This window comes from Radiomyces spectabilis, assembly GCF_025331425.1.
Source record: "Radiomyces spectabilis strain NRRL 2753 chromosome Unknown BYT42scaffold_4, whole genome shotgun sequence".
Taxonomy (NCBI): domain Eukaryota; kingdom Fungi; phylum Mucoromycota; class Mucoromycetes; order Mucorales; family Radiomycetaceae; genus Radiomyces; species Radiomyces spectabilis.
Window position 1 is genome coordinate 187,872 of NW_026251929.1, and position 24,632 is coordinate 212,503.

General features: G+C 42.2%; 6 protein-coding genes across 6 annotated transcripts; 2 read left to right on the forward strand and 4 right to left on the reverse strand.

Annotated features, from left to right (window-relative positions):
* Nucleotides 1-785: 785 nt before the first annotated feature.
* BYT42DRAFT_561914 (uncharacterized protein) lies at nt 786-1,835 on the reverse strand. The gene has a single exon (XM_051567411.1). It carries the CDS (start codon nt 1,681-1,683, stop codon nt 967-969), a length of 717 nt encoding a protein of 238 aa, XP_051424948.1. The 5' UTR covers nt 1,684-1,835; the 3' UTR covers nt 786-966.
* A 3,570-nt stretch (nt 1,836-5,405) lies between these two features.
* On the forward strand, nt 5,406-6,972 carry BYT42DRAFT_544189 (uncharacterized protein; the record flags this gene model as incomplete). The annotated part of the gene is made up of 3 exons (XM_051565742.1): nt 5,406-5,777; nt 5,848-6,227; nt 6,882-6,972. 3 exons carry the CDS (start codon nt 5,406-5,408, stop codon nt 6,970-6,972), a joined length of 843 nt encoding a protein of 280 aa, XP_051424949.1.
* Nucleotides 6,973-8,061: 1,089 nt separating this feature from the next.
* On the reverse strand, nt 8,062-9,300 carry BYT42DRAFT_561922 (calcium-binding protein NCS-1). The gene is made up of 6 exons (XM_051567412.1): nt 9,093-9,300; nt 8,992-9,016; nt 8,711-8,928; nt 8,590-8,600; nt 8,373-8,528; nt 8,062-8,296 (listed from the first exon to the last, which is right to left on the reverse strand). The coding sequence occupies exons 1-6, from the start codon at nt 9,154-9,156 to the stop codon at nt 8,198-8,200; spliced, it is 573 nt and encodes a 190-aa protein (XP_051424950.1). The 5' UTR covers nt 9,157-9,300; the 3' UTR covers nt 8,062-8,197.
* A 1,648-nt stretch (nt 9,301-10,948) lies between these two features.
* BYT42DRAFT_544191 (small GTPase superfamily) lies at nt 10,949-11,960 on the reverse strand (the record flags this gene model as incomplete). Its single annotated transcript, XM_051565743.1, has 6 exons — nt 10,949-11,303; nt 11,396-11,429; nt 11,522-11,615; nt 11,737-11,738; nt 11,808-11,847; nt 11,913-11,960. The coding sequence occupies 6 exons, from the start codon at nt 11,958-11,960 to the stop codon at nt 10,949-10,951; spliced, it is 573 nt and encodes a 190-aa protein (XP_051424951.1).
* A 3,802-nt stretch (nt 11,961-15,762) lies between these two features.
* BYT42DRAFT_511694 (uncharacterized protein) lies at nt 15,763-17,846 on the reverse strand. Its single transcript, XM_051565161.1, has 6 exons — nt 17,315-17,846; nt 17,003-17,230; nt 16,784-16,914; nt 16,403-16,701; nt 16,223-16,334; nt 15,763-16,141 (listed from the first exon to the last, which is right to left on the reverse strand). The coding sequence occupies exons 1-6, from the start codon at nt 17,388-17,390 to the stop codon at nt 15,983-15,985; spliced, it is 1,005 nt and encodes a 334-aa protein (XP_051424952.1). The 5' UTR covers nt 17,391-17,846; the 3' UTR covers nt 15,763-15,982.
* Nucleotides 17,847-21,681: 3,835 nt separating this feature from the next.
* BYT42DRAFT_254981 (pyridoxal phosphate-dependent transferase) lies at nt 21,682-24,601 on the forward strand. The gene is made up of 5 exons (XM_051562723.1): nt 21,682-22,030; nt 22,109-22,199; nt 22,284-22,416; nt 22,497-23,839; nt 23,924-24,601. Exons 1-5 carry the CDS (start codon nt 21,840-21,842, stop codon nt 24,509-24,511), a joined length of 2,346 nt encoding a protein of 781 aa, XP_051424953.1. The 5' UTR covers nt 21,682-21,839; the 3' UTR covers nt 24,512-24,601.
* Nucleotides 24,602-24,632: the final 31 nt, after the last annotated feature.

Here is a 24,632-nt window from a genome sequence, read left to right on the forward strand (position 1 = left end):
TTTTTGTAAAATGAATGCCTAAAAAGTAAAGTCGGGACGCGTCTCCCCAATTCGTGCGTGTGAACGTTCTCAGTGGTTTTTACAGCACGTACAGGAATAATGTATTCATTTTTTGGTTTCTTCTTGTCATCCATCATAAAAAAAATAGAGGTCAGTAAAAAGGAACATGTTGATGCTTAGAAGAAGTCATGCATAACACTTCAAAATTTGCGTGTCCGAACCAACGCCACAGATGGGAATTACGTAACCAGAATGCCAATCATCTTTCACAATCCAACATTACTTGTCTTTGTCTTTGTTGTTGTTTTTTGATCGTTCTTTTTGCAAGAAATGGTGAGACAGCAACAAAAAGGCTTTTTACATGATTTGGTTCGGAAGTCATAGACCGGTATTGCAGTTTAATATAGTCAGCAATAATTGTCTCGTCAGTCTCCGCTTCAAGTGGGAGATGGCCGGTGGATTGCTGTGTCTCACTGTGCAAAAATGACGGACAACATCCCTAGTGGGCCGATACCCACAGCAGGTACCCCGAGCCTAAAAAGACTCGCGAATTGAGAGCGCGATATATAGTAAATAAAGCGCCGCGCTCCTCTATCTGTGTGGTGTGAAGTGGTAAAGCGTTCCGATGTTATGCCAAAATAAGCTTGATAATTGTGTTACTACATGTCTTGGTTACTCAAAAAGGCACTGTACAAAATGAAAATACCGAGTCTTAGGCACCAATACTTCTCGTTCGGAACTTTGTACTGTGACACCCAAAAAAAAAAAAGCATATTCAGCGTGTGCGATAACCAAAACTCATTTGATAACGTTTTAAAAAGACGTGTATGAATGGAAAATGAATGATGGGATGATGATGTTATTGAAAATGAATTCATGCTTTGTGATACAAAAAAAGAATGCAAAAGGAGAGAAGAAAAAAATAACATAGAAAAGAAAGTATGAAAAGGAAAATGATCATGATGACTAAAAGAATGAATGGTTGTTGAAATCCCACTGCATTTCGGATGGATACGGTGGGAGGTAAAAATGCAAATCAGGGTTGGTGTCAAGGTAAGTATCGGAGAGTGAGGGCAGTTCATGGAAGAGGAAAGGGAGATTCCCATCTAAGACAGGTGGGGTGGTTTTGAAGTCGCATACTTCGATGGTGTTGTGTTCCGATTTCAGGACCGCGAGTTGACTTTCAAGCTTCATGATTTCACGTTCAAGATGAACCACCTGCAAGTCGAGGTCATCGTACGCTGTTAACAGCTCCTTCTCCATATCACCAAGACGGGTATCGTTTTTATACTGTTCGATTTTACTTCTTGAATTGTAGTAAGCGTGGCGTAAACCATCAAACATGACGGAAATCGTCGCCAAGGAATCATAGGCAAAAGCGAGCTCGGATTCCAGCCGGTGCACTTGAGCGTAAGGATTCGCTGGCTTTTCAGGAGTGACAGTGTCCGTACTACTACTGCTGTCACTACTACTTGTACTGACGGTACTGGTGGTACTACTGCTACTGCTTCTTCGGATCTTGGGAGCCGGACGTGCAGGTGAACGCGAACCGGAGGAAGACGAAGACGTCTTTTTTGACTTCTGAACGCGTCCCGATTTGACCGTGTCCGGATGACACTGGGCAGCCCACTTGAGAGATCTTACGCGGGAAGACAGAACAGTTGACGGCATACCAGGAGACATGAACAGAAGCAACAAGAAGCGCGAAAGGATAAATCGAATAGACGAGAAGAAGAGTGGAGAAAGTGGTGGTGAGAAATGGATAGTAACTTTTTTTTTGTTCTCTTCTTTTTTTTTCCTTTTCTTCTCTGGAATTCCCAGACAAAGATATTGACTGATAAGAAAAAGTGAGAGAAGGAAAAAAAACCGAAAAGCGTGGCGTATTTATACACTTTTCTTGATGGTCTCGCAAAGAAAAAAAAAAACTTATCGCCCAACTTGGGATGATGTACACCATATGATGAAATTGCGGGACACAGTTTGTACGATTTATGGTTACAGATTAGACTTCATTTGGAATGATCCATTTTTGATCCCTCATAGCTTATCTTTTTCGTGTACAAGCGACGCGCCCCACCCGAAAACTAGGAAAAGAAAAAAGAAAATCACACCCCGCTTGATCGACAACACCGGGGACTTTTGGATACAGGTAGGTAGGTTGGAACAAATGTTGTTGGGCCTTTTCTGCATGTTCCCAAACTATTTGCGTTTATTCTTTACAGTTCAATACAAATGAGGAATTGTCCCAAAACGGTGAGTCTCGGGCATGGATGATCCGAGCGGATATTCCAAAGGAACGTTTCCATTGTACAAGGAAAATGTTTCTACCCGTCCTGGCACAAACATACCACACAGTGGCTTATAGCCTTTCACAAACATCGCACAATCCTCTCGACTTTGTTTGTCGGCTCTTTGCCAGTTTCGGGGGCCCTTTTTGTTTGTTAGCACGTGGCGTAAAAAAATGGAGGACCTGTAAAACGGATCATGTTGCTTTGCGTAGTCCACTGTCGAAACCAAAAAAAAAAGTACATCATTTAAAGTTGTGCACTCCAAAACGTTCCCTGCGGAGTCTTGCTAATGCCGGTTTTTATCCAATTAGATAAAGTTAAGCTCTGTCAAGTGCTTCATCGAGCAAAAAAAAAAAAAAACAAGATGATGCATGAATGATCAAAGCATTTCACACATCATATTCAGGACCCAAAAGTATAGGTAAGACAACAAGCTATTTCTGTTCACAATCCCCAAAATAAACAAAAAAATAGAGAAAAATGTATTCTAGACATTGGGCAAGGATTGAGATGCTGTTTACTGTACTTGGCTTTTCATATGCTAATGCGATAGAAGGATCGACATTTGGTCTGCTTACGTTGAACTTTTTCACCACCAGAACCGTTAATGTGCGGTTGTAAGGAATTCCGCTGAAGAAACGTTCGAGCGAATTGTTACTTGCTGTTCTTCTTCTGTGGCGTTCTGCAGCATTGCAAAATGATGCGGGAATCGGTCCGGTTCATCCGTCATTTTGTCATCATAGTAAATGCGTGTAATTAAAATCAAATTTAATCAATCGCTTTTTTACAACTCAAATTTTTTTTTTCTGATCTTCAAGGTGGTGCAATCGGTCATTTTGGCTTTCCATCGTCCTCCGAAATGAACCGATCTTTTTATTTTCCATCATAACGGGCACCATTTTTACCATCGGCAACAACGTCGAGAGCAACACCAGGCATAGTAACACATTGTGTGTTGAAAGAAACAGTAGCTAACGTGTACAAAGCGACGATAAGAAGGGTTCGTTTTCTAAATGGAGACACAACGTTCAGATCGATATGCAGGATGACATTGATCTTACGTTCCAACACTAGTGGTATATTGGCTGCACCATGTTGCTTAATCTTTCTATATGAACGAAGGAATGGTTGCACCTATTTTCGGGTGGTAAATGGGAGATCCACCGATATGAAAAATGGCTATCGGCCAACTTTAAGATGGCAAACGCTCAATGCTAAGTTGGGGTTTTTTAGTTTGTTGCACGTTGCACATTACACAGAAACACAGTCTCAAGGAACCATGGAAAAAGGTCGCGGATACACAAAATCTGCGCAATGATGTAGATTTGAGGCTATGCACCCCATCGTGCGGAAACAGGAATCTCGGCAAAATTATTTTCACTTGTTAGTGACTTGCGCGACGATTACAGTGCCACTTGTCCTCCCACGTTGGGCTTCCCTACCCCCAAATGGTGATTCTATATTCCTTTCCTTGGGCCGAAATTTTTAGCTCTGATTTTGCATCACGCCCACTATTTTGCCCATCTTTCTTCTTATTTACCGGTGTTTTCAAAATAAGCTAGGTCGCACAAAAACAATGAAAAATACACTTGATCCTGAAAGCAACAAGGCTTAAAAATGACGTCTAAGCAGACACGCTGCAGAGCGTCCCCTGTACGCCTTATTTTTTTTTTCAGCAGTGACTGTAAGCCACCAACCTGATCAACATGCCCCTTACCAGCCAAACAGTCACGGCTGCTGACGGACATACCTATCAGTGGATCATGATGAGTGGCTGTTGATTTCGTTGACATTTCAACTCTGTGCTTTGTCTCATGGCCTCGTCAGTATGGTTGTTTTTTCTTTGACCACCAAGTGCATCACATAATGCATGAGCTGCATGGGTGCACAGACATGGAGCAAGTTTCAGGAAAGCCAAGAGTCACCCTTTGAGGCCAACTCAACGTAAAGTGGTTCAAAATAGAAAAATAGAGATGTATCGAGAAAAAAAAAAGGGTCCAGATGCGCGGTACAAGGACCATGTCCCTTGCATCTACTTCCAACGACATCGGTTCAATTCCAGAATTTGTTCATTATTTTTGCTTGGCGCTGAACAAGTCAGTGGCCATCCAGTGTTTAAGTAAGTTTTTTGTTTGTTTGTTTTCCTTCAGTATGACAGAATCAACAAGGGGGACAAAACAACGCAGTTTCCTGCAGTCGTAACTTGTGAAAAAGTATCGACTATCCAACTTCAAGCTTTTCAAAGACAACAGATGCCCTGAAAGGGTATCTCCTAGTTCGGGAAGGGGTGTTATCACTGCTGCTCTTGCAAGTTGATTATGATCTCAAGGGGATCACTTTTGATTGCCTTGGTTCACTTACGTAATGGCAAAAGCTTGTCGAATCAGCATGTCAATAAACATTGATATCGAACTGTCCAAGTACCCTGCGTGCTATATTACCTACTTTGCCTGATAAAATCTGAGTCATGAGAAATAGGATGATACAGAAAAACCACTGACAAGCAAAGTGCCAAGTGTGATGTTCATTCTACGGTGGTCCTCGTCGATTCCAATCATTGCTTTGAATAGAATCGCATGATAAAATGCAATGCGCTCGGTGGTAAATAAAACCGTACTCCATTGTTTCTTTTTGTTGATGCGTGTTTTCCCCAAATGGATCGCATAATCTTTAGGGTCTGGGTTCTGTCGCACAAATAAAAAGAAAGGCTCGCCATTTCGTATCATTTTACCCATGCGTCCTCTGTGAACCTGTTTGTTTTGTATTTCGACCAAAAAACGCTTTATCATGAAACAGTGCAAACACAATGAAACGGTTGATAGCTGTGACTTTTCCTATTTTGTCTATTTTGTATCAACACTATTGCGATGGCGTCGACAAGTTTGCATGTCAAGGATGGGGCAATCAGACGATTTGCGCTCATTGAGCCTAATGGCGATGTGGTGCTTGGCATGTGCATATGGACGGTTCCTATTTATCTACGTGCTTCCGCTTGTTGGCCTACTACGGATGGCCACCCAATTCGGGAGCAAGTCTTCCCTTGTTCGTTCCAACGAGCCATTGACACATAGCACAGTTGCCCTGATGGACATGGCTGACCGTGCGCTAGGTAGTATCATGGCCCAATTCGACTGGCTTGTTCAACCAGAAACAGCGAGACGTAATTTTGTCAAACTGGTTTACAGCTATCTCGCATGGATCGCTCTGCATCAGCTTCTTGACGCGCATCACATTTTCCAAATGTTGGGTATTTCCATCATTTTATGGCGCCATCCAATGATAGTTAAGGTTCGAGCCCATTTTGCTGGTTTGATGTTTCGAGATGTGGTGGATGCACTGTTCATTGGACCCGTTGCTGAGTCAACGGTTTCCAGCCAATATCCTTTGATGCAAAGGGCACTTGCTTATCAGCAATCCATCCAGAGCAACGGCCATTCAGATCGATCGATCAACGACCAGGACTTTGAATTTGTTGTGTATGAAAATCAGGTACGCATCATTGAAGTATGACTCAAAAGAATTTTTACGTTTGCGTGAAGCAGTAACACGGAGGATTTAGCGACGTCAACCGTTTGGCAAATGGACGACGGGCACTCTTCCATTCGAACGATCCGCATGGTCAGACGAGGCGAAACAACCAGTACCACCATGCTCCAAGTTTGTCCTACCTCCACCCTCAGTGATGGTTGTTGAAAGTTCTAGCCATCCCCAACGCCGGTGGCAGAAGACGTGGACCTGGGTCTGGACCGACGATGATTGGAGCACCGACGGTTGGGAGTATGGGACCTTGCTGTGGACATCGTTTAGCTCACATTCGCAAAAGGGCTTTTGGCCTACGCGACGTCGACAATGGAAACGCCGAGCCAGTATTGAACGGCATGTCAAAACAGTGGATGCTCCTGTCAGTGTGTCAATCAAAGGACATGTCCCCACTGAAAGGTCAAAGCTCTTTATTGAACAGTACAGCGCAATGCTGGAAGTATCCGATAAACATTCACTGGAATCACGCTTCGAATTGACCGACGCGCTCAATAAAAGGACAATGCTGACCGTAGATACCGGCAATCAAATTACGAACGATGATCTGTGGGCAAGTCCAGTAAGCTCACCACAATCTCCCGAGAAGACCATCAGCTTTTCGTCAATCACCAGTATGAACAATAGATATCGCGATAGTGGTCCGCTCTCATCTCGCAGTTTAATCACTGAACCGGATTCCTCATCATCGACCCCAGTTTCACCGGCTGAGTCACGATTCTCGAGAACATCGGCCGACGATAGAAAATATGATGGGAAAAGAAAATCTACTGGGTCAACAGGTCGACGTGAAGCAGTATGGAAAAGAATTGTGCGGGCATAATATCTTTTACACCCCCAACCCGAGATTACCGCCGTGCAAAATATTTATCTTTTCTCTCATGTTTCTTATGATTAATGGAATGTAATCTTTTCTGATAAAAACCTTGGTGTTGTTATCTTTCAGTTCTGTTGAAAGCTCTTTCACAAAGTACAAGTTTCCTATATAGATAGTGGGTAAACCGCCAACTAAACACAGCAGCATCCATTGTTAATCCATCTCCCAATATCCATTAGGACTACCCTCGACTCGTTTCAGGTACTGATCCAGGAAGCCATCGACAGCTTCAATGCTGAGGCAAATGGCAAGACTCTCGAACTGTCCTAATCTCTCCTGCGAGACAGTTGATCTTTGATATTAGGGAATGAACAAAGACACGGTAAACCGCCTGGCAACCGGAAGCTCCGCTGCCCCAATTGTACGAGAAACATCAATGCCTTCACTATGCAAGTCCTTTTACTTCAGCATCTTTCCCTGCTGCCGCTCCAGGTGCGGCCAATTCCTTTTTTTCTGTTGCTACATCGGTCTTCTTGTACGACCCATGGAATGCATGCAAACTCTTAGGCTCACACCGGATTCGCTCCGTCTAATGCAGCTCACCGAACTCCGCACCCAGCGGGAACGGCTCCACTGCCACGAAACTATGTATCAGGAAGTCAAGCGCCTGGGAACGAACCTAGCAACGCAGAAAACTGCATCACAGGACTCAAAGTCACGAAACGTGGCCCTTAGGCAACAGCCATGCCACTCGCACCGATCGTCGAGGAGAATTCCCTCCTTCAAGACTGAAGGTAATGTCTATCTCGTACCGCAAGGTGAACTCAGTTATACAAAGCAACGCTTCCACTGGCCTACCTTGAGATATCAATCAACCAACGGAATTCTTTCGACGGCAAATTGTTGGTAGAGCACAACACTGCTTCCGCCTCGAAGCGTATGCGAATCCGCCGCCACATCGGCCTCAGTCCTTATGGGTTGGCAGTTCACCAGCCATCTTTTCGCTCATTTTATTCCAAGCTGAAGTACGGGCTCGCTATGCTAAACACCCAGCTAAAAGCCCTCGAAGCAGTTCATAGTACCGCTTTTGAGGTAGTTGTACGGCGCCCTGACCAATTCAACAGCAAAAGGGACGAGGCGCCTTTCCAACCTCTCTAGCATGACCGAACGCAACCATCTCCTCAAAGGTGACCTCTATAGCTCCCCAAGTCTCTTTCATTTTCTCTACCTTTTTCTGTGTTTTCTGCCGTGGTTTCCTTTCTTCCGATTGTTCATTGAGCTGACTGGAGCGGAGTTCCTTAATCGAGACCTGCGTTCAATTTTGTGTTGTAAAAATAAACCAACACTTTTTAAACTTAATCGATGAACACCCCAGAAAATTGGTTTTTTTCTTCCAAGGGCGAACACGAAAGGTATATGCTGAGCATGGCTAGATGTTGAGTGTCAAAAACTCTGTAGTATTTATATTTGTGTTTTGAACGACTGGATAGTTTGTCTGTGGAGGGAGGGAATGGATAAAAGGAAAAAAAAAAATAAAGACATTGGGATATTACTGTTATACAAGACCATCATACAAATTCAATGCCTGAACAATGCTTGGGTCCTTTTTCGAACCTTCTTTGAATTCATCCATGCTTAACCTTCCGTCCTTGTCCTAAAGATTGATCGCATGAGGATTATATCAAAAACCTATGGAACAGCGGTTTTAGGGATTCTCCTGGATGACTTACCAAATCCATCATGTCAAATAATTTGTTGACACGCATTTCGGGCGTTGCTTCATCCGGTGGTAACTTGACCATACTGCCCACCATTTTGTAGATCGCTTCCACTATACGAAGCATCTCCTCATACGTAATGTAGCCATCGTTGTCGATATCATACAGCTGCCATAATCCTGTTAAAAGGAAGGCTCATCTCAGGACACCTTGGCGTCACTTGACTTACTTGAAATGCCCCTAAAAGCAAATGATGAGCCGTTAGTTACCATATACATTCTACGCACGCACGCACAACACACATATACAAATACACACAGTTGGGCGGTGTCTCCTCATTCTTTACTTACAATATAATTTCTCGTCGACTCGTCCGCGACTTGTGATGGATAATGCGCAGATGAACTCTTTGAAATCGATGGTACCGTTTTTGTCGCCATCAAAGACATTGAAGACATAATCTGCAAAGCGTGATGGATCGCCAAATGGGAAGAATTGCTTATAAATCTTTTGGAATTCTGTCTTGTCGAGTTGTCCTGATGGACAGTCCTTCAGGAATCCCTTGTACCTGTACCATGATAAGTTGGATGGGGGTCATTTTTATTTGAAGGCCAAAGTGGAACTGTCATACCATTGCTGTAATTCTTTCTTGTCAACTACGAACCGGGGATTAGAAACGTCAACACAAGCTAAGTGAGGGCAGATGGACGTTTTTTAAAAGGAAAAACTTACAATAAGTGCACTTTTGAAGATCGCTCAGCTGCTCGGGACTCAGTTTACTTTGTGCTTTTCCCATGATGGAGTGTTTACTTCTATGTTCTTTTTGGCTTCAAAGGGAAAACAAGGATGAACAAAAAAAAAAAATTACCAAGACAATTGTACTGTACGTACAGGCCAGTGGCGGGGATTGGAAAAATAGCCAAATCAAAAAACTTTAAACCTTCACAGACCACGTATTCTCCATGCCAAGCCCGTCTTCGTGCCACTACATCATAATGAGGTTCACAGAACGGCTTGGATCACTCTTTTTGCCCTCAATTATTACTCTACCTACAAAGTTTGGCATAAAGTCATATGAAAGTCATTTTTCAGCCAAATCTTTGTAATGCCGATGGCCTGGTAAAGTATACACTGCGACGACGGTGGTTGATATAACATGGTCCCACCAAAATCAATGCTTTGCAGACCACAGACGTAATGTGGATCTGCACCAACTGTCATAAATAATACTTTTGAAATGATTGCCTGTCGAGTAATCCAATAACGCTAACCCATTCAAGAAGCCGACATTTCTCCGATCCAGTGATTGCTGGAATACAAATGTTTCCGCCCCTTGAACCCATCATCACTTTGCATGCCAAGAGAAAGGATTGTCTGGAACATATATTTGAAGCGTTTGTTGTCATGCACAGTCCAATTTAATGGATGAGTCGAAAGGAGGTCCAGGAGATGCTAAACTTGTAACCATAAAAAAAACCAGGCCTCCCATAAAGGAAGCAACGCTGTAAAGTTGCTCTGAAATGAATATAAACAAAAACAAACAAAGCCGATGATCTGCACCAGATAACATGTTTGCTCATACTACTTTCATAATTGGTTTAGTCTGATCAATCTGACAGTTTTTCTTTCTTGTCTTTGCTTTGATTACTGTAGATCGCTTCTCATTCATTCGTTTTACGTTTGCCTGTGACGGGAATAGCTACTGATTTTCACGTCTATATAAGTCTCATTATTTACCTGATTGGATGACCGCATGGGCAGATCACTTTTTACTTTTCCCAGAATTCGATACAAGATGTGCATTGTAACAATTTGAGCGCATTTCTCATCTATTGTTTGTGGGACATTGTTGTGTCATTATAATGAAAGCGGACATGACACCTTCCAAGGTATAGAGAACTCTTGATAATCCACTCACTTGGTGAGACACACACACTGATTCTCTTTTTTTTTTTTAAACGTAATGGAATTGTTCTTTTTCATTTCGCCACAATCTCAGCGGATCAAATGTCCCTTTCGCGTCTCGAGCGGGTGTTGATCGACCAAAAAAAAAATGACGCAAAAAGGACAGCTCCGCACAACAACCCCGCTTGAAAAATTGCAAATCTTTTTTATGTGAATCCATGAGTTCAGAGAATTCATGCCATTGGATGTATCATATTGAGCGCCGCTGTAGAAAAGGAAAAAAAAATACAAATGTGGTTTTTTGCATTGGCTTGACGCAACGTGAGAATGATTCCAAATTATGCCAAAAAAAGAACAGCCTTTTTTGGGATCAAAAGGGGAAAGGAAAATAAGAACTGTTAAATGATTTTTGAGCTATGCTTTTGGTCGATCAAACAAAAAATAAGAATCTAGTTTTTATGGGAAGGACTATAAAGAAAAGGATAATGTGAGGCGCCTTGCATAGCCAAAAAGAAAAAAAGAAAATAAATGACTGATGGATTGGTAAGGACAAAGCGCATATAAAATAAGGGAAAAAAAAAGAAAAGAAAGAAGTAGATAAAACAAAAAAAATGATAAAGAAAAAAAAGAAAAAAAAGCAAGAGAGATAGAAGGTGAATAGATAAGGTTAGGGTGACATGGCATTACAGAATCAAACATTTAGGCTTTCTTTCTTTCTTGGTCTTGTTTTTCGGGCCCAGACTTAACCCTTCACGTTGAGCACGAATGATTTTGACAACTTGGTAGAATGACCGTTCGACATTAACGCATGTTTTCGCAGACGTCTCGATGAAATCGCAGGCCATACGTTTGGCCATCGCGTAGCCTTCTTCACGTGTTACTTCACGTTCCGTCACCTTATCGCACTTGTTGCCCACAAGCATCAAGGGTACTTTGTCCACGTCTTTCACCCGGAAGATTTGGTCGCGGAATCGTTCCACTCGTTCAAACGTTGAACGAGACGTAATCGAGTACACTAATAAAAACCCTTCGCCATCTCTGCAATGCAAAACAATGAGTATACCTTATGCCTACAAAATAAAACCCAAAGCAAAAAATGCCAACATGTAATGGCCAGCATTGGCAATTACCTGATCCACTGATCTCTTAAAGCGGTATATTCCTCTGCAAAGAAAATCCAACAACAAAGAATTATTACAGACGGTCCACTAGAAACCCCCCCAAAAAAAAGAACTCATTTTCTCTTTCTATTTTACCTTGACCGGCAGTATCCAAGACCTCCAAAACGCAAGGTTGATCATCGATGACGACCTGCTTACGGTATGAATCTTCGATGGTGGGATCGTATGTCTATTTTGAGGGGGAAGGCAAGGAGGGTGAATTCATTCGTGTTTTTTTGTCGTCTCCAAGAAACCGCAACGTCTGATTGATGTAAACCAAAAAGAAAAAAAAAAGCAAAAATCAAACGCACCTCTACAGAGAATTAAGCCGTTGAGTAAAATAGCAACAAGCGTTGGGTCTTTTTTTGGGTGGCGAACTTACCAACAAAGTGGTTCAGACACAGTTGAATCGTGAGTGCGGTCTTTTTGAACAAGGTGAGTAAGAAGTGTGAACCGTGGCATTGAAACCGAGAGACGATTCTTTTACCTTTCCTACACCACCATCTCCAAGTACAACAAGCTTATAGAGCATCATTTTGTCGACTGGATATTACGTGAGATAAGGAAGTGAGAGAAAAAAAAAGTAAAATAATAAAAAAACGCAAAAAGAAAAAAAAGATTTTTGCACCATGTATGACGAGCGGAAATGTAAAAAGCACGTTGTTTCATCGGGCGGCAAGTTAGGAAACACCAAAAACAGTTCACGGTGTTTTTTTTTCAAAGGAGTTCAAGGCAAGAATGAACAAAGAGACCAAGAAGCATAAATGTACGAGCCAAAGAGAATATACAATGATATATAAGACGTTAGTATATTCAGATGCTCTCGTTAAACAACGAAAGATGTAGCGGGCCATTTCGCAATGTGAAAAAACGTCATCATGGGACAAAACGAATAAGAGCATTCCATTTCTCCCTCCCATTCCCCCCGTCTTTCACTTTTCAAATTGGTCGAAATGCCGTGGTGCTCATGAAACGTACCGGTATGCTGTTTCTTCTGTTCACTTGAATAACGGTAAAAGGAGTGTCCGAACGGATAATACAGCAAAAGGAACTGACCACGAGGTGAAAGTTCAGCAAAGAAAGGGCGAAATCGGGGAAGAGATTCGCCAAAAACTGGACATGGTTTATTCACACCCCGATTTGCTCTTTGGCGCGCAATTTCATTATCTTTGCTCGAAACACCGACAATCGCCGGACCACGTCATCAAGCATAATTGTTCTTTGTCAGATGCTTGATGATGAAGGTTGACTGCCCTTTATCGGATCTGTGCAATGGCACTTGGCTACCAACCGTATATCACGATTGTTCCTTTTACTCCGTCGAAATATATGGTTGATACCACGACAAAGCACGCGAAAGACAACGAAATTGAACAGGTAAACGTAAGGGTTCTGAGAGTATCGAATTAGTGAGCAAAGAATAAAGAGATGATTGGTTTGAAGCTCAAGATCTCGAGGTATCGGCAACTCGAGTCAAATCCTGGTGATTCATCATTTTTTACGACCACATCGATCTCAACGGGGCCTTTTTCCGAAAAAAAAAGTCACCGATTGATGCAAGTAGATTTGCTGATTGTTGTGGGAAAAAAGGATTATTTGGCTTTACAATGAGACCTACCGTCCCCTGCTTTGCCGGCTCCAACTCTGTTCACACCGCATGATGTAAGCCAATGCCCCTGGCTCTACAGAACAAAGAAGTTTAAGATAAATTCAGAGACAATAGTATGAAAGGCTTGAGTTGCTTTGTTAGGCTGGCATAACAGTTCGATTAAATGGCTGTACATGCATGCTTTGATTAGAATACAAGGGTGCATTTTGCAATAGTAGCATTGCCTTTCATTTCTATTGTAAACCGACATATCTAGGTGATAGCAGCTTCAAACATAATATTCGCACCATTTATTCAGTAGCACGTAGACCGCTCACAATTAAAAAAAAACGCGTCAGCATTGAAATTGTTCTTATCATATCACACATGTCTTTGCTGAAGAAAAAGTCTATTCAATATCATTTATCTATATTGTCTCTGCAAACAGGTCGTTCTCAGCCGAACAGCTGAAGGGATCTTGCCGTTTACGGTTTCTATTGTGTGATACTGCATTGCAATTGGAAATACCGTATGGCCATTATTCTGATATAGACTCTCGACAGTATTTATCAGCCAAACTACTATTTTCATCAACGCATATGTTACACCTTCATTGACCTTCACTTCGACAACGTCTCTATTGCAGATCAATTTACCATCCCATCGCAGCTGTAATATGGAAAATGATACCCAGTTTGGTTTACAGGGGCTGAAGTCTATATCGTTTTCTTTTGCTTTGATAGCTTTTATAAACGCGTCAATCGCCGGCAGTATTACCAAGAATTAAGAAGCTACAATTACGTCGTCCATTCTCGCCGTGGGACTAGTCATCCCCGCTTAGTCTAGTGCATAACGCGATTCATTAAGGCTCTGCAGTGTTGTCTCTGCCATGTTTGCTTGTGTAGCCTTGACTATGTCCTTTATGTGTATCTTCCGAGCGGGGGCGTTGCTGTTATTCACTACACGTAGACGCGAAATTATGCAGATACTAGGCGCACTGTTCAGTTTCCTGTTGTTCTTTGAAACCAGTATGGTCACTGATGAAATCTCTCAGCCCGTCCTTTTTGAGCAATTTAACTGGCCCTGTCGAGCGAGTACTCTTACTAGAGTGCGGATGATGGGCTATAGGTAGCCCATAATGACGGTAAATTCTGCTGCAGTAAGTCGATTGTTGCCCATGGTTACCAGCTACAATGGATATTGATATGAAAGGGAGCGTTATAATTGGTCCGCTTATACCATACTGTCACTTTTCTCTTACATTTCGTACCAACAACGGTTGAATGCTGTATTTGTTCACTACAATTCGCCGTTATGAGACTGGATATTATAGAAGAGGGTTCGTATCCCCTTCTTACGCAAGTCATTTGTATCGCAACATACGTCATGGAATCTCATTGCAACCTAAAGAGGCTTACAACCATTGGCAAACAAGGCGCTTGCCTTCTCCTGATTACAATAGGAAATCTTGTACCATTGCAAGTAAACACTACTCATGGTTTTGATTGTAGTAAAACTGCGGCAATCCGGAATAAATGGTAAATGAGGAGACAACGGTATAGTGTCGTGAATAATCATGCTTTCTCAAGAGAAATCTCACACCCGTCCATTTCAATTCATGGGATTCAAAAAAAAAGTCAACAAACTGACTATCAAGTAAAACTCACTAAAGCTCTTTGAAATTTCGTTATTGTTCAACCCTGTCTAATCGCTAATTTAAGTTATCTATATTCCTATGTAAAAGGTCCAGGTGATGGTTGGCATGGTTCTGTAGACAGATGGTTTTGACATACGAGACATGAAGTCATGAAGTAAAATACCACGATATTTTATGTGAACGCAGTTTAGGTAGTAAATATGATTTAGGCTCATAGTATTAATAAAGATCGGCAAATCGCATTCAAAGATATACTATCCACATGATCTTCGCGTTACTCCGTAATCTCATTGTGGCGGTCAAATGTAAATCATTCAATTTCCTAGATCGAGTTGCACAAATCTAAAAAGAAGTATGGTACGAGTCTAATAAACGGACCACAAGCTAAAATATAAATTGAGTTCAATATCGGTTCCTTTTTCAAGCTCATCTTTACATGAGGAGAAAAAAGAGGATAGCCCATATTAAAACAAAGCTTAAACAGGGATTTTTTTTTTAATTTACCAGAAAAATTTAAGTCTGATGTCAAAATGGTCTATCGATCGCTTGATGGATGGATGAAGATCATTGCAAAACGAACTAGCACGCGCAATTGATCTGAATCATCCGATCTGCTTCTCAGAAAAAATTAAAGCACCTGTACAAGCTAATCGAATGCCTCTACTGACTACGTATGATGCTTTGATGAATAAATCTGGCGTATGGCAAAGCACTCCAAATAAGGATATAGTGTCAACAGGTGGTAATTGCTGGTTCAAATGATGATTGGCTAGTTTATGCCTTTCAAGGTAGGCGACAACAGGATGCTCCATCAGCTCATAAGATGGGGTCCCTTGAATATCCATTTCATACAAGCAGTACCTTTTGGTCCATCCAGTGATTAATTTTAATATGCTACAGGAGGGAAAAGGGGGGAGATTGCATTTAAACATGTTTATCGTCGCGGCTGGAATCGGTCGGTGAGTGTATTTGTCTGCTTATATCGTGTCATCGCGTTAGCATGGCTAAAACTCAAAAAAAGGATGACGATCAAAGAAAAAAGAAAAAAAGGTAATTTGTCTAACATGCCGAACAGATCAAAAAAATGAAATGAAATATTATTTGGACGAAAACGACACTAGTTGAATCATTAGCGTCCGACGATGGGGAATTACATAAGAGGTTAGATATTATTATACGGACTAAATTTGTAGGCACTTTTTTTTTCTTCTCCTGATTCGAATAGACGACGATGCAAGACTACAGTGATTCATTGGGGGAGCACTAGAAAGAACAAGCTAGCTAGGGAATGATCCATTGAATGCAGCCCGTCTTAGGCTGCCATCACCATATTTTTCACGCCTTTGGGAGTTGTATCATCGTTTAGATGCTTGGAATTATATCTCAGCGCAGACATCAGATTGGACGCGCTGGATTCATTAGATATATCGAGTATGTTGACCGCCTGGATCATTTTTACAGAGTTTTTGATCTACTCGTGAAGAAAAGGAATTTTTCACATTAATCATTTTGCCATGTCTGGGATGGGTTCCACGACGCTTTTTCCACTTACATTAATGGGCGAGCTTTTTGAAAAGGCACCGCTGGGGTCGATGTGATCATAGAGAATGATGGATATCACCATGACTTTGAGACAAAATGCCGATACCTCGGGACCTTGGGATCTAAAACCAATGCTACACATTGAGTTTCCTGTTGCTCACGGAATTCCCATCACCTTGCCAACCCTTACTTTTTCTTGTTTACTGTTTGAAAGCACGCTGACCAAAGCGCGCTAAGACAATCCGCCACGCTTTTCTGCAATCTGTTGTCTTTGACGTATTTTGTCGTGGTATCAATCACACATTTCAGCATGGGTGTAGGATAGGCGATAAATAGTGATATACGGTTGGCGAGATCATCTTCTACCATGGCACTGCGTAAATCCGAAACACTCTCGTCCATCGACATTCGTCCCGGTGAACTGTAACGACCGCGTTGCAACATTCGTCGATAATACGAAAAATCATTCTGCAATGTCGGATGTCGCATCTATCACTGCCTTGTTAGCATCCCACGTATATGAAGCCGGAGACTCTCTTCTCTCTTGTTCCCTCTCCCATGGGTTGCCCACCTTGAGATGATCGAATTCAAACACGAAATCAAGCAGATCAGCGAATAATTTGGTGAGTCCTTGATGCTTCTCGAGGTTTTTATTAACGTCTCCTTGGCACAGTACGTTCAAGAGTCGTGGCATGTTCTCCTCTAGAAACCAACAAAACAAACAAGCACCATTATGAAATGAGTAAAAATAAGAGGTTGCATAACGAGTTCACCAATGATTAAGGCTTACTTAGATCGGCCGCATAGTCGTAAAATTCACGAAGTACATCTACGGTTGGCAGGACAGCATCCCACGCTCGATTTTCATTTTCAGGATTGGGTGTTGCAATGGCTTCACGAATAAGTTCAGAGGCGGATGTATAATTTTTAAGCGAGGCTAATAACGCAGGACCAGGTTTCACCAACAGTGCGGTTAATTGATTGTACAGCTGCAGTTCGTCCGTCGATGGAGTCGCATCTGCAGGTTCAAGTTAGCTAACCCGCATCCACCTTTTTTTTTTCTTTTTCCCCACTTGACCACACGATGGCCATAGAAACCTACTTTCAATATCGAAATTCAATTCAGGCACCATGGCATCGCTTGCGCGGAGATTGAAGCTAGACAAGATCTGACCCATTGTATTATATTTTTGTGTTTCAAATCACGAATTGGTTCAGCGAAAAAAAGTAAGAAAATTGGGTGGTAGAGCGGGAGAGGAGTCACCAAAAAAAAAAGCGGGTTCAGGGAAAGAGAAATAGAGAGGTACGGTTTTCTAGTAAGGTCGAAAAAAAAAGAGGAAATGGAGATTCAAGTGATGGTTGGCAATCTGATGGGAAGAGATATTAAAGGAGTAAAAAAAAAAAAAAACTTTCAACGAGGAGAAACCCAGATGAAGGGAAAGGGATTTGCGGATTCAAAAGAAAAAGAAAGGGAGGAGCTTTGCACTGGCGCAAAAAGAAAAGAAAGAAAAAGAAAGAGAGCAAGAGTAAAAAAGAAACAAGTGCAAGTCGCTTACAAGACGACAAAAGATATAAGGAAAGGTGTGGGCAATAGGTGAAAGATGGCGTCCAGATTGCCAAGAAGTAGCAATAAGAAAAAAAAAAGGCAAAAATTCAACTAAACGCAAGTGGCCGATTTCCCTACCCACCCTCTTGATTTCCAAACGACGTGACCATCAATTTCCCAATCTTTTCAGGAAGCATCCTCGTCGCGGGATTTTAAACTCTCTAACCATTCACGTTTTTCCGACCATTTTCAACACCGTGGCGTTAAAATACATTGCCCACCCGCGTCATGAATAGGGTGTGCAAAAAAATCTAACTTAGCGTCAATTCGATAAAATAGATACACAGCAATATAATTAGCCTATTCACAAAAAACTAGACGATAGACTTTAGAATATTCTATGAGAATACAATGATACTCTCTCTTCTATCACATCTTTATCCATTTTTACAACGACAATCGCACCTATCGATAGTGCTGAAAGTGTATCTTTTTAAAGAGCATAAAAGCCCCCTTTACTGTATGAAGGAACGCTTTTTAATTATAGCTTGCTCACACTGATCAGGCATCACAGTTATTATCCAGAAATAAAGTTTTTTCCAAGCTTCTTTTAGCATGTAACAATTACAGTAGCCTGTCACAGTGCTGTTCAACCCATGTTTCACGGATATCAATATAAATTGTATTATACAAACGCAGAAAACAACCTTGCAGTTTTACCATACTGTGATGCAATGAACTGTAATTTAAATGCATTGCCTTATTTCTTTGCTCAAAGAAAACGCGTTTTACGGTACTGACCGCTTGATTGATGCCAGTGTCGCTATTTAAAGTTGCATCGGCCACAGTAATTTATAAAAAGTGGTCTGTATACATATGAGTATCACGGTACCATGTGGGCATCTGTATGTACGGACTCACATTTTCCGTCGAGTTCTACTGGGTTCCACTTCTCAGCCATCCGTCAATGGAAGCGACCCCTACACCGGTTTGTAAATAGGCTTATACTATCCGATCAGATCCAAATTCACCTCGAATATACATGTTCATATGAAGGAAGCCCCTAAAATGTTCCCTGATCTCAATTTACGTGTTTTTATGATCTTGGTCTCCTGATTTTCATAAATAACAACAAGCCTCAATTATCTAGCGTCACCTGTTATCCTATACTCTCGGACTTGATGAAATCCGTATAGCTTGGTTCACAAGTGTCTAGCCAGTGAACAGACCTGGAAGCAACATTTCGACTGTAATTTGATGAATTATACGGATTCAAACATAAATAGGCGGTAATTCCACGTTTTATCGATACACATCCTTTGTGCAGGAAGTCAACCGAATTGTAAATATACTAATTTCCGATGATAAGAAAGACTGCAAATACCGTCTTTTGAAACGCATCAAAGGTTTGACTATTTTGCTGGCACGATCTGCAATCGCGATTTATAGCGCTTTCATTCATCATATCGGAGGTGGCGGATGATGATCGATGACCCATCTCGAGCTGCATGATTTTATTTGTATAGACGACACGGGCCTTTGTTAATGACAAGTGGGCCAGGGCCAGCGAAAACGTGCATAGACTGTTATTATTGTTTTATTTATTGATTTGACGGTCCATAAATGCTTGCAATGCATAAAGTTTCATCCATCGCATGGATCCATCTGCATGGTATTGACGAACAGAAAAAGGCGTTGATGTTCCTACCACGAAAAGGGTTAAAGGGCTCATTGAATTTGTAACATCCACTATTCCTTAATGGGAAAGAGTGCACAATGCGTCCATCTGAAACTGGCCTAACCACAATTGCAAAGGCTTGAAGTTTAATAGCTCCAAACACAACACTACAGGATTTTCCTCTAATTTTTACGTACTATTCCCTAACCAAGAAAAGCTCATCAATGAATAGACTTTCTCACTAAACTTAATTGGCAGACATAACAGAGTGCGACAAGTGTGGAAATTAGCACCAAGGTCCCAGCTTTCTAAAGCTAGAAAACCGATGAATGATTTAATCATTTGTTTCCAATGATCTTAATGGCATATAAGTTTACCTGTGACTTTTTCTTGCGTTTCTTTCGCTTCTTGCGGGGTTTGCTTGCCATATTATGTCTGTCCGCCGTTGATCATTTTCAGCCTGCATGCGTTATTTCTTCCTTGCGATTTGGAAATCGCAGCTATTAAGGATATAGTAGAGATCGGGAGGCTGATGCAATATGCCATTTCATGGAAAATAGATAATAATGGTATATTTGGAAATTTCACTGTCTTGTGGGATAATTGTGGGATAAAAGATGCTGTTCAAAGATTCAACGGGTGCGGTTCAAATTTGGAGAATGAGCCATTCAGTTTTGCACAATTCTATTTTCTGTTGATCTTTTTGTATTCGGGCTTCTATCAAAAATCAAACTCATGGGATCGATCACTTAGCCATTGTTTACAACAAAAACTTGTCTATGATTTGGATCTGTCCCATAGTTCAAAATATTCTTGTGGGACTTCATCGTCAAAATCTTCAATGTCTAACTGACAAGCCATCATAGTCCGATGTTTGCTCGCAAAAAGTAAATGATACTGCATGGCCGTCAGTGTCTATATGGTTGATGAACGCTCTACGGTGATCTATAGTCTACATCGGACTTGTAGACATGGCAAAAACGCTTACGCATTCTAAAACCATGAGATCATGCTTTGTTGCTGTTAATGTTTTGGTGCAGTTCCCTAAGAGCAACAAGCAATATTTCAAGAGGAGTCATAGTAATGCCTAATAGCTAATGAATCATTATCGGATCCACGCTTGTCTCAACTTTGCTTTGTCTGCCAACAAAGTTAAATGAAGACTGTTGTTTCAAAAACGCGCTGTTCACTGATTGTATTTTTTTTTTTTTTTTTTTAGTTTGGGGATGTTACACGAGGTGAAAGGAAAAATTTCCGTAGTGTTGCCGTACAAATCTTACCAACGTATTGCAGATGAGGATTCTCTGAACTCAGCTCACGGCACTACGTTATATTAATGAAAATTAGATGAATCGACGTACACAGGAAAAATCATTCACTTCTTCTCCAGATTTTCACCGGCTATTGACAAATGACGATAAGGCAGGCAACGCCGGTTTTTCATTCAGTCATACCAGCCATCAACAAGTTTTTATCCTTTAGTTAGAAGCCACGAATATAGAATGATGCCATTGAAAGTACCACAGAACTAAACAAACCAGAATCTTCTGTGTGTTCTTCCTCTTGTTCCTGAATCTGGGTGGGGCCAAATTTTTTTTTTTTTTAGGCTTTTCCATATTACCGAACATTGGGCCGCAATAGGAATCTCCGTGGATGCGATGGTCAAATTACGGAAAAACAAATGACGACAAATATTTGCATATTCAACGGAAAAGCATCTGCACGTCCATGTTGCACGAAACTTGATTCCCCAACCATTCTTTTTCCACAATTTCATTTCTTTTATCCTTCACGCATCTTGCTATAGGTTTCAATGAGCCAAAAAAGCAAAAAACATCCTACAAAAATAAGATCGAAACACAACACACAGTAGTAGAAATGTTATTTCATGTGATTATAAATAATTCTATCTATATGTTGTTTCATTCACATGGACGAGCATGGACCACTTTTGATTGAAAAACAACAATTCTCACTTAGTGCTTTAATAAAATGAGCCAAAGAAGCAAATTGCTTCCGCGGAAACTTGGTACATCTTTGTTTAGGTCATCGACAATGCATTTCATTTAAATTCAAAATAATGTTTTGATGGAAAACTTTATATATGCTTAAAAATATATACTTGTTCCTCTGTCCATGTGTTTCTAGGGTTACTGATGTGGTTATAGATAGGATGTCGGTGTCGGTCGGCTGTCAAATTTTTTTTTCCGTGACTGAAAAAGTTTGGCATCCCCAATTCCTGTCAATCCCCTTTTTTGGTCAGTCAGTCCCGGTGGGTCCCCAAAAAAGTCAATTTGACGTTCCGAGTTTTTATTACTAACGAGTATTAAGCATCGCTGATCGCTCGCGTGAGATTTCCCGAGAGGCTTCTTCTTCTTACTACTCATTGTTGCTTTCGCACTCATGCCGGCGCCTTTTCACCCTACTCGTGCTTTCCAAGCATACCAACTGTTCGCCGCCAATACCAACGTCGGCAAAACCGTCTTTGCTACCGGTCTCTGTCGAGCCGCCGCCCTTCTTGGCAAGGAAAAGAACCGCAACGTTTTTTATCTCAAACCCGTGCAAACCGGCTACCCTGCAGACAGCGATGAACGGTGAGTCACCGTTTCTCTGAATCTGTTCATTTGAATCTTGTCATGACTGACTATCATTCCCCGTTTGCCATGCCATAGACATGTCAAAACATACAACTCGTCGACCATTCGCACACAGACCCTCTACACATATCCCGACCCAGTTAGTCCTCACATCGCCACCAACAGCGTAAGAGATTAATTCTTTGGAGTAGTATGGTCCACCTATTTGATCTGACATCCGTGCTGACGGTTTTGCATGAAAAATTGATAGCCTCCGGAAGACGCGGAAGTGATGCAGAGAACCAAGCAGTGGATGCTTGATTCTTTGAAAGGCGCACAAGATAAAAGTGGTAGTTTCTTCTTCTTGGAAACCGCGGGAGGTATCCATAGCCCAGTCATGTCAGGTAAGTCGTTTTCCCGGAACCTAAAGGGTGGGAATTTTCAAGCAACGGAATCCTCCAACTAAAACATGTGTGTTACCCAGGGACACCTCAAGCTGACTTTTATCGTCCATTGCGACTTCCTTCCATTCTTGTTGGTGACGGGAATCTTGGTGGCATTTCAACTACCATGACTTCGTATGAATCGCTGATGCTTCGCGGTTACGATATCCCGGCCGTCTTACTGTTTGACAAGGAGTACCGAAACCATGAATTGTTGCAACGGCGTTTGAAAGTCGATGTCACCGCCGTGCCTCCGCCTCCAGCTTACATTGAGGATCCCGTTCATGAACAAGCTTCCATGAAGAAATACTATGAACAGCTCGATGAATACCTATATCCCGTGATGAAGCGATTGGATCAGAAACACGAACAACGTTTTGATCGTCTCGAGCAGATGGCAGACAAGTCGCGCGAGGTGTTTTGGTGGCCTTTTACGCAGCACGAAACGGTCAAGGACGTAACCGTGATCGATTCGGCTTATAACGATTATTTCCTCACTTATGCCAAAAATGAGAACAAGGAATTGGAACCCAAGGAAATGTTTGACAGTTGTGCCAGTTGGTGGACGCAGGGTTTGGGTCACGGGAATCCGGACCTCGCCCTGACCGCTGCTCACGCCGCCGGTCGTTACGGCCACGTCATGTTCCCTGAAGCAACAAATGAACCGGCCTTGGCATTGGCGGAGAAAGTACTCGAAAAGGATACGTGGGCTTCGCGTGTGTTCGTCTCGGACAATGGATCCACGGCCATGGAAGTAGCGCTTAAAATGGCCATGAGTGCGACAGGAAGACGGTACGGCTGGGCTCACAAAGCGCCGATTGAGATCCTCGGTATCGATGGCAGCTACCACGGCGACACCATTGGTGCCATGGACGCCTGTTCCGCCAATGTGTACAACGAACAAGTGCAGTGGTATCAGCCGCGCGGTCACTGGCTTACCCCACCTTCGGTTCACATCACCAAAGGGCAAGCTCACGTCCGCGTTCCCGCCCAAGTGCTTCAACAATCTCATGGCACCACGGTGAATTACGATTCCGTGGCCACCATTTACTCTGTCGATAAGCAAGGCGAAAACCGTGATCCTGAACTGGCCAGCATTTACAAAGACTATATTCGATCGCAGTTAAAGATGCTCCGTGACCAAAAACGACACATTGGTGCTGTCTTGATGGAACCGGTGCTCATGGGTGCGGGAGGCATGATCTTTGTTGATCCACTTTTCCAACGCGTTCTCGTGGATACGATTCGACAGGAAAGCGCCGATCTGTTGGGTTATTCCTCGGCCGATAAAGCAGGATGGCAGGGACTCCCCGTCGTTTTCGATGAAGTCTTTGCAGGATGGTATCGCTTGGGAAGACAATCAGCCTCTGATTTCCTGGGTGTGGTAAGCTTCGAATGACAAAAAGAAAAGGAACTATGTGGTATAATGATTCGGTTCTTATTCATTTTGTTTTGGTGTGTGCTTTAGAAACCGGATATTGCTGCGTATGCCAAGACATTGACGGGTGGGCTTTTGCCGTTGGCACTGACGGTCACCAAAGAACCCATTTTTGATATCTTTTTGTCCAAGAACAAGCCGGATTGTTTGTTGCACGGTCACTCGTACACGGCACATCCCATGGGTTGCGCGGTAGCCAAGCGATCGATCGAATTATTGGATGAATTTGCGGCCAGTGAGACAGAACACTGGGCGCCTTTCCGAAAAGAATGGCAGCAACAACAAGAAGAATCGGTCTGGTCCATGTGGTCGCCTGACGTCGTTCGCCAATTATCTTTCTCCGATCGCGTGGAAAGTGTGATGACTCTCGGATCCGTGTTGGCCGTTGAATTAAAGGATGAAGCCAACAAGGGATACGGATCCACCGCGTCTCAATCCATTGTTCAGAGTATGCGCAGGAACGTATTTACTGAAAATGGAAGCGAAGCGACCATCAACTTGTTCGCTCGTCCTTTGGGCAACATCATTTACCTCATGACCTCTCAAATCAGCACTCCCGAACGCGTTCGACAATGTGAGCGCATCCTTCTTCAATGTATTCAGTCCTCCTCCAACTAGAAAAAACGTCTATAGACATCGTACGATGGATCATGTAAAATTGTAAAACTACCGATAATAAAAAGATTCATTATTTTTGGTACGTGAAAGGGGAATGTAGTGATGAATGGTGAAAGTACAA